The 14,864-nt window shown below is 34.8% G+C and overlaps 2 protein-coding genes across 2 annotated transcripts; one reads left to right on the top strand and one right to left on the bottom strand.

Moving 5' to 3' along the window:
- Positions 1-3,265: 3,265 nt before the first annotated feature.
- LOC133335574 (protein apnoia) lies at positions 3,266-3,787 on the bottom strand. Its single transcript, XM_061543882.1, has 2 exons — positions 3,619-3,787; positions 3,266-3,553 (listed from the first exon to the last, which is right to left on the bottom strand). Exons 1-2 carry the CDS (start codon positions 3,728-3,730, stop codon positions 3,270-3,272), a joined length of 396 nt encoding a protein of 131 aa, XP_061399866.1. The 5' UTR covers positions 3,731-3,787; the 3' UTR covers positions 3,266-3,269.
- Positions 3,788-12,286: 8,499 nt separating this feature from the next.
- On the top strand, positions 12,287-13,488 carry LOC133335555 (uncharacterized). The gene is made up of 2 exons (XM_061543865.1): positions 12,287-13,043; positions 13,151-13,488. The coding sequence occupies exons 1-2, from the start codon at positions 12,287-12,289 to the stop codon at positions 13,471-13,473; spliced, it is 1,080 nt and encodes a 359-aa protein (XP_061399849.1). The 3' UTR covers positions 13,474-13,488.
- Positions 13,489-14,864: the final 1,376 nt, after the last annotated feature.

Genomic DNA, 14,864 nt, shown 5'->3' with positions numbered 1-14,864 from the left:
AGTAAGTTGTAAATTTTTGATAGACGCCGTCAGGCTAAACCATGTAAGGTCAAATGGTGAACCCGCGAGCTAACCACAATGCGGCAGCAAGTTAGGCTTCTTATAGCAGTGTAAATCCGAATTCCTTGCAGCTCTTAAAACGCACAAAGACGAGCTATATAGTCTTCCAGTTTTTGGAAAAGTGCTGGAGAGAATTATGGTGGCACGTCCTTGTAGCGGCATGTGCAATATAGCCTGAGCGGGTCAAATTTCACATATATTCTTGGTATATATGTGGATTTCATAGGAGCATTTCAATTCCTTTTATGCGATAGCGTGATCACAAAGTTATCAGAAATCGGGTGTAGTTCTTTGGGTTATTTTTGAGGTAGGAAGGGATGTGCAGCATGGTTGCCCACAGGGTTATATTATACATGTGGTCTACGTATATGGAACCTAATGAGCTATAGGTTTTCTACGTCCTATAGAAAAGCTGGAGGTCTTTTTCTTCCTATAGAAGAGGTGGGAGCTATTGAAGGTGATAGTCGTATTGAACTCAAAAATTGTGGTGTGCAATCTATGCAGATTGTGCAGGCCTGGAGTGACCGAGTTGGAGTGGATGTTGCAATTGAGTAGACTTTGCTGATGCTACTGAAAGGTAGGTAGACACAGAATCGTCATTCTCCCTTCATTCGATCTGGGGAACGCGGCATAAGATTCAGACCTTCTGATTTGGAGGAGCGGGATAGGATTTCAGTAAGGTTCATGAAGACGATCGGTCCCTTAGTTGTTTAAGTAGTTTTGTCCGTGAATCGTTTCGAAACAAGAGGTATACTGTTCAGAGATTTACACCCGCAATTCCAATTTCGACCACTTCGGTTTGGAAAACGCCAGGCATTCGGAATGCCTTCCGTAGAAAATATATCCAAAAACCTTTTTCTGATCGGAATAAAATTCTATTTTATTTTCAACATGGGTTATCCGACAATTATTTTGCAAACGAAACCTTATGGTGGAGTATATAAAAATATATTTAATTTATTGTTATGTCCGGTCAACCATTTGTTGAAGATCTGAAGAAAATCTTTGGTCTATACGACTTCTTACCTTATATATTACATTGATTTTCCTCACGCAATACAAATGTTACTGTATTATACCTATTAAATGCCAGAAAGGATTTAATTTATAAAATTAATAGATTATTGTTGTAAAAAAATTAACTAAAATATGTGACAGTTTTTTCTTTTGTCCATCTATCATAAAAAATATTTCTTAATATGGATTGGAAAAGTGTTACAGTTTTTTCATGTCATTGCATTTTTAGTGAGAGTTGTCACTCTGGCATTTGAGGAGAAAATTAATTATTCTATGCGGCATCGCTTCTCACTAATGAACGCCGTTCTTGTTTTAGAAAATCTCAAGTATGTCTTCTTCTTTTTCTGTCGACATCTTCCAATTAAGACAAGTTATTAACATTAACGAGTTCGTTTTCTAAATTAAGTGGTTCGCTTGAGACGTCGTCGCCGATGAGCCATCATTGAAACGTTGACAAGAAGAGGAATGGACCACATTAAAACTTGAAATATATTAGTAAATAATAATACATTAGTAATAATATTACTTCAGTTCCAGTGCCTTCAGAATATATCCTCCTTTCTATGAAGATTATGATCGAACACTCATCATAATTTATGGAAAAAAATCCGATAGGTCGTATTAATTGCTTGATGTAGACAAGAATGAAAACTCTTGCTATGGAGTGAAAAAGTAACAGGCCGGCCAGTCCCACATATGGAATGAATAATTAACTAGGAAGAAAATGTAAGGTGGTGAATGATGACAATAAGAATTTATGGATTATGGGCCTCAAAAATCCACGCCTTTTATAGTCCTTGAGAAAATATTCTTTAAAAAATCCACGACTTTTATAGTCCTTGAAAAAATATTCTTTAAAAAATCCACGACTTTTATAGTCCTTGAAAAAATATTCTTTAAAAAATCCACGACTTTTATAGCCCTTGAAAAAATATTCTTTAAAAAATCCACGCCTTTTATAGTCCTTGAAAAAATATTCTTTAAAAAATCCACGCCTTTTATAGTCCTTGAAAAAATATTCTTTAAAAATCCACGCCTTTTATAGTCCTTGAAAAAATATTCTTTAAAAAATCCACGCATTTTATAGTCCTTGAAAAAATATTCTTTAAAAAATCCACGCCTTTTATAGTCCTTGAAAAAATATTCTTTAAAAAATCCACGCCTTTTATAGTCCTTGAATAAATATTCTTTACAAAATTCACGCCTTTTATAGTTTTTTAAAAAATATTTTTTAAAAAATCCACGCATTTAATAGTCCTTTAAAAAAACCACGAATTTTATTGTGCTTGAAAAAATATTCTTTAAAAAATCCAAAAAATCCACCACGTCACCATTTATGGACCTATATAATTCGTGTAGTTTATTTCTAAAAAAATCAATTTTTATTTACTTTCTCTTGGTAGGATAACTTCTCTCCACCGGCAATATATGGGACATTCCATAAAAAGTATCAACACAGACGACCAACTAACTAACGATGTCATTAATATGATTATGAATGTCGCGGACATGTGAAACGTCACATTCTAACCATTATCAGATATCACCGCGACACGACCAGATGGTATTGGTGTTGGTGGTTCAACTCATGGTTTGTTGTCTGTGCAAGATTCACCAAACTGTCAGCCGATCATGTCGGACATTTAATTGTGCTTGAAAAATTTACTCACGTAGCAAATGGAAGCGCGTAGACACGATTATACATTTATAGGTGAATGTTCTGAATTTAAATTAGATGTGGTTGACATTTTGGTGAAGGGGGGAGAAGGGGAGATGGATGACTATTGCGGAAAGTGAAATTTTTGAGACTGAATTGAATTTCATGATTTTTTGTTTTTTTAAAATAAATAAATATCGAATTTTATTGCATTTCTTTTGTTATGTTTTCGGGATTACCAACAGAAGATTCGTGTTTTTTTGGGTTTTTGTTTTTTTTTTAAATAAATTAAAATAAATAATTTAATAAATAAATAACTAAAATAAACTAAAACTTAAAATTAGTTTTTGGTAGCGTGCACATTTACAACAGCAACAAATGTACCATCTAAAGACCACCCCTTCTCTGACGGGTTGAAGTGAGAGGTGAAATTTCAAAGTACATTTGGGACTGTGTCTAAACGAGGTATCCAAAACTTAATGGGGGATCGTAAGGGTTTTAAAGGGATAAGGTGGGGTGTTGCGATAGTAATTGTTTACCATTCTTTTTCCAACCAGACGGGTTGTTGGGTGTGGCTGTGAGAGTAGACTACGGGTACGGGAGCGGGAGCGTGGTAGGCAGCAGCTTGAACGGTGGGAATGGCACGAGACAACATTTGACCGATGGCCAAGACCAACAAGATGACACCGACACCCAAACCCTTCATGGAGACAACAGTCAAGGCAGCCAACAAAGTGGTGATGACACCAACAACAAAGGCACCGGGAACAACGGCAAAGCTCATGCGTTTCAAGAAGTGGTGGCCAAAGGTGCGTCCCTCTGCAAGAAGTAGAATAATAATTAGAATGATTTCCCATGGAATTTTAATGAGCTGCGGCACTTACCAGCAACATCGCCTTCGGTGGTCTCATCGCTGGGGATGGTGTCGCACATAACAGCGCTGATGAAGAAGAAAGCAATCAACAAGGAGCACAAAACTTTTTGTTGGGCGGCCATTTTTAATTTATTTTAGTTTTTTGTTATTGTCGAGTTAAATCGAAGATAATCCTTTGAAATTGGGGGAGGTAATCCACAAAAACTGAACTGCGGTCGAGTTGTTGATGATTGAATGGATGACACTGAAGAAGTGAATGATGATTTGACATTGGCGTTGGTTTTTATTGTCGATCGCTGGAAAGCACAACGACACACGCACGCCCTTAACAGCGTTGGGAGAAATGCTAATGGCCATACGACGATAAGCACGACTCCGCCGACTTTCCGTCCATTGAACGTTTATGGTCAGGCGGCAGGCAATCGGACATGAGTACATGCAAATGTTCCGCAGCTAAGCAACAATATTGGCTTAGATTGAAATTGACCAAAAATTTAAGACATACAGTTTTGATTTTGGTTATTGTTCGGTAGTACACAACATAGCATTTAACAATAACAACAACATGACAAAAACAAAGATTCTTTTATGGTAAATGAAATTTCTTTTGTGCGACTAAGCAATAAATGTTCGAACCATAAGTGTACCGTAAATTAGATTCACTTTGACATGACCAAGTTCAATGAGAATGCACACAATTGAAATATCGGAATACATATTTTTTGCATTCCATTGTTTGTCTGATTTGTTTCTTTTTTGTTCCGATTGACCATTTCTTATTTTGGTAAATATATTTTGTCATCAGTGTTACCATTTGAAATCAATGAAAAAATATGGGTGACATCAAAGAATGATATTTTATTGATGCAATACTTTGTCGGAATATGTTGCAAATACTACGTGAGTAGTTGGTTCGAAAATGTCATATTAATCTAAGGGTCAACTGAAGGGAAGTACAATTCCAGACAGTACGACGCATGCGAATATAAAAATGAATTTTAAGTTTAGAAAAAATAAATGAAATCAGCCAGTCAGACTCCAAACTATTTGTTTCAAAGGAAATTGGAATCTGAAACATATATTTCGATGAGGCACATTTTTGTAGTAGCAAAGTGTATACAAATTATCATTTCGGGATCTCACCAATGAAGTCATTTTCGCAGAAATTTGTCAATATATGGCCATTTTTTGTTAGAGAATAATTTGAAATTTCAGATTTTCTAAATTCTCAGCGTTATGGCTAATGAGGGTATATACAGTTTGATACGTAAAAAATGTGTCTCATCGAAATATTGCTTTTAGACCCCATGTTGCTTTGAACCAAATCCGTTTCAGACAATTTGGTGTCCCCCCGCTGTATGTATGGCTGTAGTAACCGATTTCATACAAACGTTCCACATCGTAATATTTCTTCCAAACATAGTCCAAGTTCGATGATTAAAACAATTATTAACAAAATTAATTTTATAATATCATGCGAACCGACTATCCGATTTGAACCAAACTTTGCAAAACCCATTATCTTTACCAAGCCAAAGAAAATTTTGAAAACTTTTAAAACTCATATGGAGCAAGCCAAATATCCAATTTTAGCTAAACTTTACCTTATATAGATCAAGTTTGAATATGGGTCTCAACATCTTGAAAATGTGTTAATCCAATATCAAGATAATGGAATGTCTGGTTTGATCTAAACTTTGCAAATCGTAATATTTTTCCAAGCCTACATTAAATTCTAAGATTGGGTCTATAGGGTAACCTCCTCTGGAACCGCTTTAAAGATGGTCAACTGTTTGAAAAAACATATACCATATATAAAGCGAACAATAATTCCTGTGTTTTATTCCGTAGACATCCGCAAACCGTAGGCTAAGGGTATTTATCTTTCGGCTGATAATTTTTACTTATTACTTGATTTTGTTCTGGATGAGTTGGGCATTATTATTACATGGACTATAAGACTTTATTTATGCACCGTTTTGTTGTATGATTTGTTGCCATTTTAAAGGTAACTCCATAATGCCTCTTTCATAGAAGTTCTGCTCTCTATTTGCAAAAAACTCTAGTAGTCGATTTTCACAATCCTCCCTAGATACCAATTTTTTATGATTAAATAAATGTTGCAATGTAAGAAAAATATGACAATTGCTTGGTGCAAAGTCCGGACTGTATGGCGGATGCATTAAAACTTCCCAATCAAGCTCCCCAAGTTTCTGGCGAGTCATTGTATATGTGTGACCTGGTGGAATACGACACCCCTCCTGTTGTCCAATTCTGGCCGCTTCTGGTCAATTGTAAATGGTGTTAAACAGTTTTATGGTAGAGTTTTAGCTTCTGGGCGATGTTACGACTGCTAACACGCCGTTCACATTCGAACATTTCTCCGATTTTATCGACATTTTCGACGGCCGGCTTACCTGTGCGAGGTGCATCTTTAACATCAAAAATTCCTAAACGGACCTACTTTTATAGTATCGGAACCATAAACACCATTCAAAATTTTAGGCGCTTGACTTGCATTTTCAACTTGGTCAATGAACAACTGTAAAAACTGCAATTTACCTTCGGGTGACTCCTTATATGAAATTTTCAACATAAATCCACATTTTGCCATAGGTGTCATATAACGGTTCTGATCGATTTTAAATCTTCATTTTCCAACTATATTTTAACATATTTCAGTTTACCATAATATTTTATTATTGTGTGAGCTGATTGACTGTCGGCAAATATATCCATCTATCATTCACATTTGCAACCTACTCTACAGTGTATTATATCAGATTAAAAAACAACTTCATACTTATACAAAATAGTATTAAATTTTATTCTATATTATGTATAACACATTAACAATTTTAAAATAAATATTTCATTTCGAAGAAGACATCTATGGGCTATCTGTATTAAATATGATAAATGTTTGTGTCTTAAGTCTTTTGTTTTTGTGTGATGAACTATTTTACATATTAAATATATCATTTAATTGCACCTTAGGGAAATATTTAGATTTTTGGAGTAACTCTTTGTTTTGGAATTACATTATATGGCGTCCTAATTTTTGGTATCTATACTTGAGAAATTGTTAAGTAAATAACGTGACATCCAGACTGTAAGGATGTACGATTATCGTATTTCAGTCCATGTTATTTTGACATATAGTTAAAAATAATAATCGGCAAAATTGATAAAAAAGTGTATAAAAAATTATATTGAACTGTATCTTCAACTGTAAATTTTCTAATAAGTTTGTTATTTTGCAATTAGCAACTATAAAAAATTAGAACCTAAAAAAATCAATTAATTTCTCCACAAAATAGCATTATATGTGGTCACGATAAATTTCATTAAAAGCGTGTAAAAATCGTAAATTTATAAATTTGTACGTGTATTTATTTATTCTGCCGCTGCTTCTTCTTCTGTGTCTACTTCTACAGTTGTTCATTTTGTAACGGCGGAAGCAGTCGTTAAATTACTATAGGCGACTTCATTAACGGCTACGCAATGCTTTAACATTGTGGGTCTACGTTGTGTGCGGGTAATTGTGACTGGGTCTGACGTCATGAAAATTGTCTCCTTTTGGTTGGTTTGGAGGTTCATCCGTTCCGAAATCAAGTTGAATGTTGTCCACGTTTCGTTTGTTTGTTTTGGAAATTGCGGTCGTTATTTTTTTACTCACTTTCATTTAATGCTATTCATCATATTAGTTATGTTGTTATTGCACTATGGGTAATGAGTGCCAAAAGGAAATATTGTAATCAATAATATTAAAGAATTGTCAGGTCAACAATAAATAACAACAATGCTGATCTTTTTTATTTCAAAATACGGATCAATATATTTTGTTAGAAATAAATTGAATTAATATTATACTCTAATTAGAAATATGAACATAGAATTAGTAGTATTGCAACCCAATAAGAGAAAATCTGAAACTGTGTTTGTAGCTTAAATATTTTGTTTATCTCTCTAATAGATTTATTTTATTTGATGTTAAAAACATAAATTGATTTTTGGAAATGGATTCGAGTCGTTTTAGGATAATAAGTGATTTACATCCAAATTACAGTCATATGCCCTATTTAAAAAGACTTGTGTCCTTTATATGTTAGCTATGTAGAAACATGACTTATATTGATCATTTTTTGACACTTCATAATCATCTAATTTCTTAAATTTTGTGTTACAGTTTGGCTATACCAAAAGATTTTTGATAAGAAAATTAGAACCAATTTTGTTAAAACCCGTGTCCAAACTCCCCAAATACTGACATATGGTGGCTAACCTAAGAAGTTAAATTTATAGCTTTTGGTAACAAAAATACAATTGTTTTTATCAAGAATATATATTCTTTATGGGGTCTAGACGAATATTTCGAGGAGTTGTAAACGGAATTGCAAATTTAATATACGCCTCACCTTATGGTGGAAAGTGGTCATACAAAGAATAAAATTTGCAAATTTTTAATACCCTATCCCACTGTTCCCAACAAACATTAATCCCTATAAAGAAGCTTATATTGTTGCTTATATATTTTTTCGGTTTACTGTCTTTTCGGTAGCTTAGCTTAGTTTTTGTTTCTTTTCATTTAAATAGTCACCAATCAAAATAGCCATCATAATTTCTTTATTTCGAATATGGTCATAAGTATTTATTTAGTTTTTTTTTTTTAATTTCGACAAAATTAAACGATGAACTTCATGTGCATGCATAAAAAAAGGGTCATGCGAACATACCTATGACGTAGGCTTTGTAGTAAATCAATACTTTCACTTTTAATTAGAGAATTATTTTTTTGGACAATGTGTAATATAGTTGGAGGTAGGCTCTGGTATTTTCTTTGTAGAAATTCATTGACTGAACGATTTGTAACTGATTTGAATGTTTATAAAAAGGGAAATGTTGTGACAAAACCACGTTCGTTTGAATTGTGTAAGGTTGACCATGACAATTCGAAACGAGGCGGGTGGCGGTCAATCAATACGGAATAAAAATCAATTGAAGTTCATTCGTTTGGTGGTAACAACCAAAACGAATAGTTTAACTAAATACCTATTATTAGTGTTAAACAGTTCATTTGTGAAACAGGTATTTGATTAAACAGTCACACTTACAAGGTCCGTTTCAATTTAACTGTTTAAAGAAAAAAATAGTGTTCAAGATGTTATATTAACGAACAGGAAATTCTAATTTATGTTGTCAATATTGCAACAATGTTTTTTCTTGAATATAAAGAAGAAAGTGCTACACCAAGAATATACGTTGAAAATAGAGGAAAATCAGTAATGTCAGTACAATAGTCGGACTGACCAAAATATGATTCTAACATGCATCTCCAATTATTTTGACTATATGTATACAATTTCATGTCAATAGAAAAGATATATAATTTTTGGAGGTCCGTTGACATAATATCGTTCAAAATTAAATGTGTGACCTATTTCCGTTTACATTTGGCGCAAGGAGCAACCCTATTGAAATTGGAGAAAATCGGTTGAGATTTAGATATAGCTCCCATATATATTTTCGTCCGATTTTAGCTAAGTCCAAAAGTTTGTCCGATTGCACATAGTACTGAATTAAGTCCAGTTTAATGTCTGTGGAGTTTCGGTTCAGATTTAGATAACTCCCATATATAGTTTCTTCAGATTATAGGGAAATGGTGCACCAAACTACCAATATTCTTCCGATTGAGATAAAATCTTGCGCAGTGTACGGAGTTAGGTTCAGATAGGAGTATGCGAAGTTTTGTTAAAATCGAATCAGACTTAGATATAACTTTCATATATATTTCCATCCGATTTTATGTAAATGGTGCACCGAAGAGCCTACGTTTATTTGATTTACACGAAATTTGGCAGACGTGAGTTTAGAGTGATGTGTATAAAAGTTGCAAAAATCGGTTTGGATTTTGATATTTTTATGTAAATGGTGCACCGATGAGCCTACGCCTGTTCGATATACACGAGATAAAATTGTGGACAGAGCACTGTGCTGCAGTATTCCAAATGGTATATGCCATGGTTGTTCTATTAGGTCCAGATTCACATATAGCTCCACATTTTAAACAAATGCTACACAAAACAATCCGATTGCAATCTTTCATAGAGCTCAGAATGGTATGTGTATGGGCTTTTAATTGGTTAAAATATCTATGTAGATCACACATTTAGTTTCGCTCGATTCCATTTCAATGGTCCTCCAAAGATTATATGTCTGTTTTATAGATATAATTGTATTGTATATATTAGCATGTCTTGTATGTATCCAAAGTGGTGAAGGGGGTCATATACTCAGCCCCATCCGACTTTTGAGGAATAAGAATAAGCTATATGTTGATAAGTCAGCACTGTACGGCGTATGACCATAAATTCCACATATTGGCCAGCCAAAAAGGCAATAAATTGTTCCTTCTATGGAATTAATCATACTATGTTTCTCAAGCGGAATATTGGAAGTCTATTCTATTTTTGTTTCGGAGCAATACGCATAATTCATCACCGGTGACCATCTAAGGAACGTGTTTGAAGGCATCGCGATTGCATTTTTTCAAAATCATATGTACCGTTGTAGAAAAATACTGAAGGATGCCTCTATGTCACGTAAAGGTCTTGCACAACACCTTACCTTACCCCCTGTGTGGACAATGCCATACTTAACCCACTAAAAATAGTTATTTTCATAAAAACAACCAACTGGTATTACGACTGACTATTTTGCAATAACAAAATACAATTGGTATCCTGAATAACCTGCAACACTATTGACATTTTGAAAATTTATAAATCCAGTATACAACTAGTGGAGTTGTAACGTGGTTTTCTCGTCAGCTGAGGTTAGTCCAGTCGTGTCCAAGGTCTCCATAAGGACCAACAGAACTTTTTTGACTAAATAGACTAGTGCCTCCTTTTATGGTTTAAATCTGATGTTTATTGATTTCAAAAGTGGTTTGTTTATATAACAATGCGATAAAATAATTGATTTCGGATGGCTTAATATACTTGTGATTATCGAGATTACGACAATTATGGTTGCCAAGAGTCGGAGACGACGATCGGTAACGATGATTCAACGGTGATCGGGAATGGTGATTTTCGGGAGTCGGCAACGATAAGGTTGTGGTCGGGAATATTAATTGTCGGGTGTGAGTCGGCACAATGGTAGGCTACGACGATTTAAAGATGATCGGGAAAGGGTTAGTAGTACATATTGACTAGGAGCTCGTACAAACTATATCTAACTAAGAACAGTAAATCGAAGTTTCTATGTGGAACAGTAAACCGAAGTCCCTTTGTGGAACAATAAGCCGAAGCCTCAGTGTGTATGTATTTATGTAGCCGATACAATGAGTAGCCACCAAAAGAATTCCGAACCATCGTATGTGCAATGCTGTATGTTGCTGTGACTTCTGTCACGGACAGAGTTTCTATTTTGATGCAAACTTTGCACATGCGACCCATCGATTAACTCCACTACAAAGTTAGGTCCACTAAAAGGTTCTATGGGACAACTTCTTCTGGTTTATCGTCAATTCTTTGACGATAAACATTTATATTATAAAAAGCTCAAATGGTAAGCCAATCTGGTAGGGAAGTAGAATTTAATTCTGTTCCAAAATATGTGAATATTTTCCAGTGAATGGTGCAAACGGAATAATAAATTAATAGTGGAGGGTTTAAATAGGCGCTGTTCCGAAAATAGGCCCAATTATGAAAACGCATCAAAATGTTTATTTTATTATATCCGTTTTGAATAGAATTTTATCATATTTTTGTTAGGTTGAATTCAGGTTCAGTATTCCAAACTGACCACAAAACACTGATGCATTTTAACCTAAATTATTTGGATTTTATAACTGGCCATTGTCAATTTCGAATAAAAAACTTGCATCAATATGAGAGTCAAATCGATTATTACAGGAAAGAAAGAAAAAATGATGTGGTTGGAGGAAAATTGTAACCTGTTCCAACTGAGTCAGTCAGACATTGTAGAATGCCAGGATCATTAATGGAAAACGCGTATTCTGCTTCATTATCATGTATTTTCTTTTTTGCTTAAATAATTTAGTCATGAACTCAAAAGTGCAACTCTATGGGAGGCTAAATGCTGGTGCGGTTGCTGCCATTGTTAAAACTGGAACAAAAGCTTACACAAATAAGCCACTTATTTAAGTCCGCATTTAACTCCTGATGCCAATGAGCCAACGAGTTAATATTCAACGAAGTTAGGCAGCCCAGCCAGCCAGCTGAGGAGGAAAAACTCTTTTTGTATTCCAGTTGTAAGATTTCATGCGGCTGGCAATAACTTTCAATGGCCATGGAGTGAAAGAAACTTTTCGTTGAATGGAAATTCAAGAACGCGTCTTCGTAAAGGGGGAGATGAGAGCGGCGGCAAAGAAACTAAACCAGATAAATTGCAACTGCAACAGCCAATGCTGGTCACAAATGTGTGACAGCAGCAATTCGCTCACTCGCTGTGGCTGTGGCTGGAGCAAGCAGCTCCGTTACAGCCAAGTTAATAAAAATCCATGGTAAACATGAAGACGAACGCATTTTCCCCGTTGACATTCAAGTGATTGCACGTCGTAAAGAGTTTTTCACGGTTTTGTGTACACGCGGAACGCTGAAGTGTGGCCTTTTTGTTCTTGAACGGAAGAAAAAGAAAATTATGTTTACAAGATGAAGAGCGTAGTAAGCGGTTTATTAGTTATTTGTGTCTTACTAAGTTCTACCGATCCCAGTTTAAGTGCCGAAGATGAGGAGGGTATCCTCCAGAAGCGAGTGGATGACACATCACCACCTCATCTGCCTCTGGATGGGGATACGAAATTAAAAGAAATAAGTGATTTAAGTGAACCGAAAAATGAAGAGAGTCCAGCGCCAGAAGGTCGCAGTATGACAGCCGAAGAAATGGAAAAGAAATCGAAGCCATTGCGAAGCATATTCATGGGTATTTATAAGAACTACAAGAGTACCTATCTGGGCAATAAGACCCTCACAGAGTACAAACAGCATTTAAGGGAGAAAATGAAAAATAAACAACAAAAACTAGAAGAAAATGAATCGATACGAGATGAAGGGGATGGTGAGGAAGATGATGATGATGAGATTGGCTTCGATGTAGCTGAAGATATTGATGAGGCAGAAGATACAGATATTTTGACAACAACAATTGCTGCTGAGGAGGATGATGATTTGGCTGTGGTCACAGATCAACCTGATTCAAGTGAAAAAGAAATAAATTCCAGCTATCACATATTTGCAAATGAAAGGAAACCCTCGCCCCCACCCTCTGCTTCTGGACTAGAATATAATATCGGACCAGCTCTTAACATGTCATTGGATTTAGACAATAGCATAGTTAAGGTTAACCTCGATGGCGAAAGTCTTAAAGAGTTGGTAACAGGTCGTTGGCTAAGCGATAGCAGTGAAGAAGGTAATTTTGCCCGCCTATAATTTTCTCTAATTCTAACAAAATTGCCTCTATCTTTCGCATACTATTATCTTCCATTTGTTTGTTTTCTTGTTTTACTTTTCATATAGGTCGTGGCAAAAAATACGAAATGGTAACACGCATTTTACCCCTCTTCATTCTACCATTTCTCATACAATCGGCCATTGTTCCATTTCTGGTAACGAAGTTGAAGTTGCTGCTGATGAAGTCAATGCTGGTGGGTAAATTGGCCATATTTTTGTTAATCATTTCGGCGTTTAGGAATAGCAACAAACCAATGCAAACGTATGAGGTGGCACCCTCATATTGGGCCGGTGAGCCTAGTCGCAGATCGGAGATAGCTGCTGCTGCCTCAAATATGGCCTATAATGGTTATCGGGTAGAGGGTAAACCAGCGGCATGGGTTAATTAAGAAATGTGTTTGCTTTAAGAAATTTGTAGTTGATGGATGGATGAAATAAAAAATGGAGAAAATTGTTTTTTATGTTGTTTTTGTTGGAAATGGATGAAATGAAAATGGTATGATTCGATAACAAGGTTCCATAAGTAAATATTTGATTAATTCTAAATGTTTTGGAGTCAAATATATAGAAATATATAGAGGAACTTCAGATAATATGGACTATAATTTTCTTGTTATACCCTAGACAACAATGTTGTAAGGGTATTATAGCTTTTGTGTCCTAAACCCATCTTTAAGATTACCTATCGTCATAACTCGACTAGCTGTCTGTCCATATAATTTTTAAACGCTGTATCAGGTTTGGGCAAATTGCATGTAGGAGGAGTTTTGGCCAAGGAAGACCCAAGAAAATAATTGGCGGGCATGATTTTCGATCCCTGGAAAATCATATTCTCTATTTTCAATCTCTACAAATTACAAAAGGCTGGTATATAAACATACATTATGTTAACGGCTTGTAAATATATATTTTTTGATATGTTGGTACACATGTCTTGTGGTTATAACAACCATTTTGGTTAGGTTTTGGTATACAATCCCATGCAACAAATATTTTTAAGAATAAAAACAAAATTAGTCACGCTTTTTGAACAAAATTGGTTAACTTGCAAGGAATTGACAATTACTTTGAATTTAGTTAGAACATTTACAGGTAGTTGTAAACTATTTTTAACTAATATGACTAAGTTATTCGATTTTATACAGTGTTAGGCTTCCTTTTCGTAGAATTGGAACTAACATATATTTTAAACTTGTTGTTATCAAATTCTACCTGACTTCATTTTATAGCCTTATTTTGATTTTATGGCATTGTGTGAACAAGTGTTTTATGATTTAAATTAAAACAAGTGAAGGGTTACAGAGACAGGTAGGATGAACAGAATGATGGGTGCACACTTGACCTGTTGATAATGACTTTCAAATTACTTTTAGCAGCACCTACTAAATAACTACATAAAAAATGAGTTAAAAATACTTTTGGTTCTAAATTCATAAAGTCACGCCTACAAAATAAAGCGCATGGTGTGGAAAATTCCTTATTGAAATGAATGCCCTCGATGAACATATCGAGAACCTAGAAGGTCAAATTTGCTATTGGTCAAGTATTTGAGTTAATGCGTGATGAATTGAATTGATGGTAAATCCGATTAAAATTATAAGCATATCAATTGAACCGGATTTAAAGATAATTCATAATAAATCCGGCTTTAATGAACGGATTAAAATTATGAGTACATTAGAAATCGCTTATAACGACTGTTCAGGGATCGGCGAAATTGGTCGCTATAAGTGATATGTCTTTAAAAACGATATCGAAATAACAGCAGAACGTTTCTCGG

This window comes from Musca vetustissima, unplaced genomic scaffold, assembly GCF_032173495.1.
Source record: "Musca vetustissima isolate MV318-11 ecotype Yass unplaced genomic scaffold, APGP_CSIRO_Mvet_v1 utg15158, whole genome shotgun sequence".
NCBI lineage: Eukaryota > Metazoa > Arthropoda > Insecta > Diptera > Muscidae > Musca > Musca vetustissima.
The sequence above is the reverse complement of the archived record's forward strand: the minus strand, read 5'-3'. Positions and strand labels throughout refer to the sequence as shown.

Coding starts and splice junctions, on each gene's coding strand:
- LOC133335574 (XM_061543882.1), bottom strand. CDS start 3,730: ATGGCCGCCCAACAAAAAGTTTTGTGCTCCTTGTTGATTGCTTTCTTC. Junction 3,554..3,618: donor CACCGAAGGCGATGTTGCTG/GTAAGTGCCGCA, acceptor TACTTCTTGCAG/AGGGACGCACCTTTGGCCAC.
- LOC133335555 (XM_061543865.1), top strand. CDS start 12,287: ATGAAGAGCGTAGTAAGCGGTTTATTAGTTATTTGTGTCTTACTAAGT. Junction 13,044..13,150: donor AAGCGATAGCAGTGAAGAAG/GTAATTTTGCCC, acceptor CTTTTCATATAG/GTCGTGGCAAAAAATACGAA.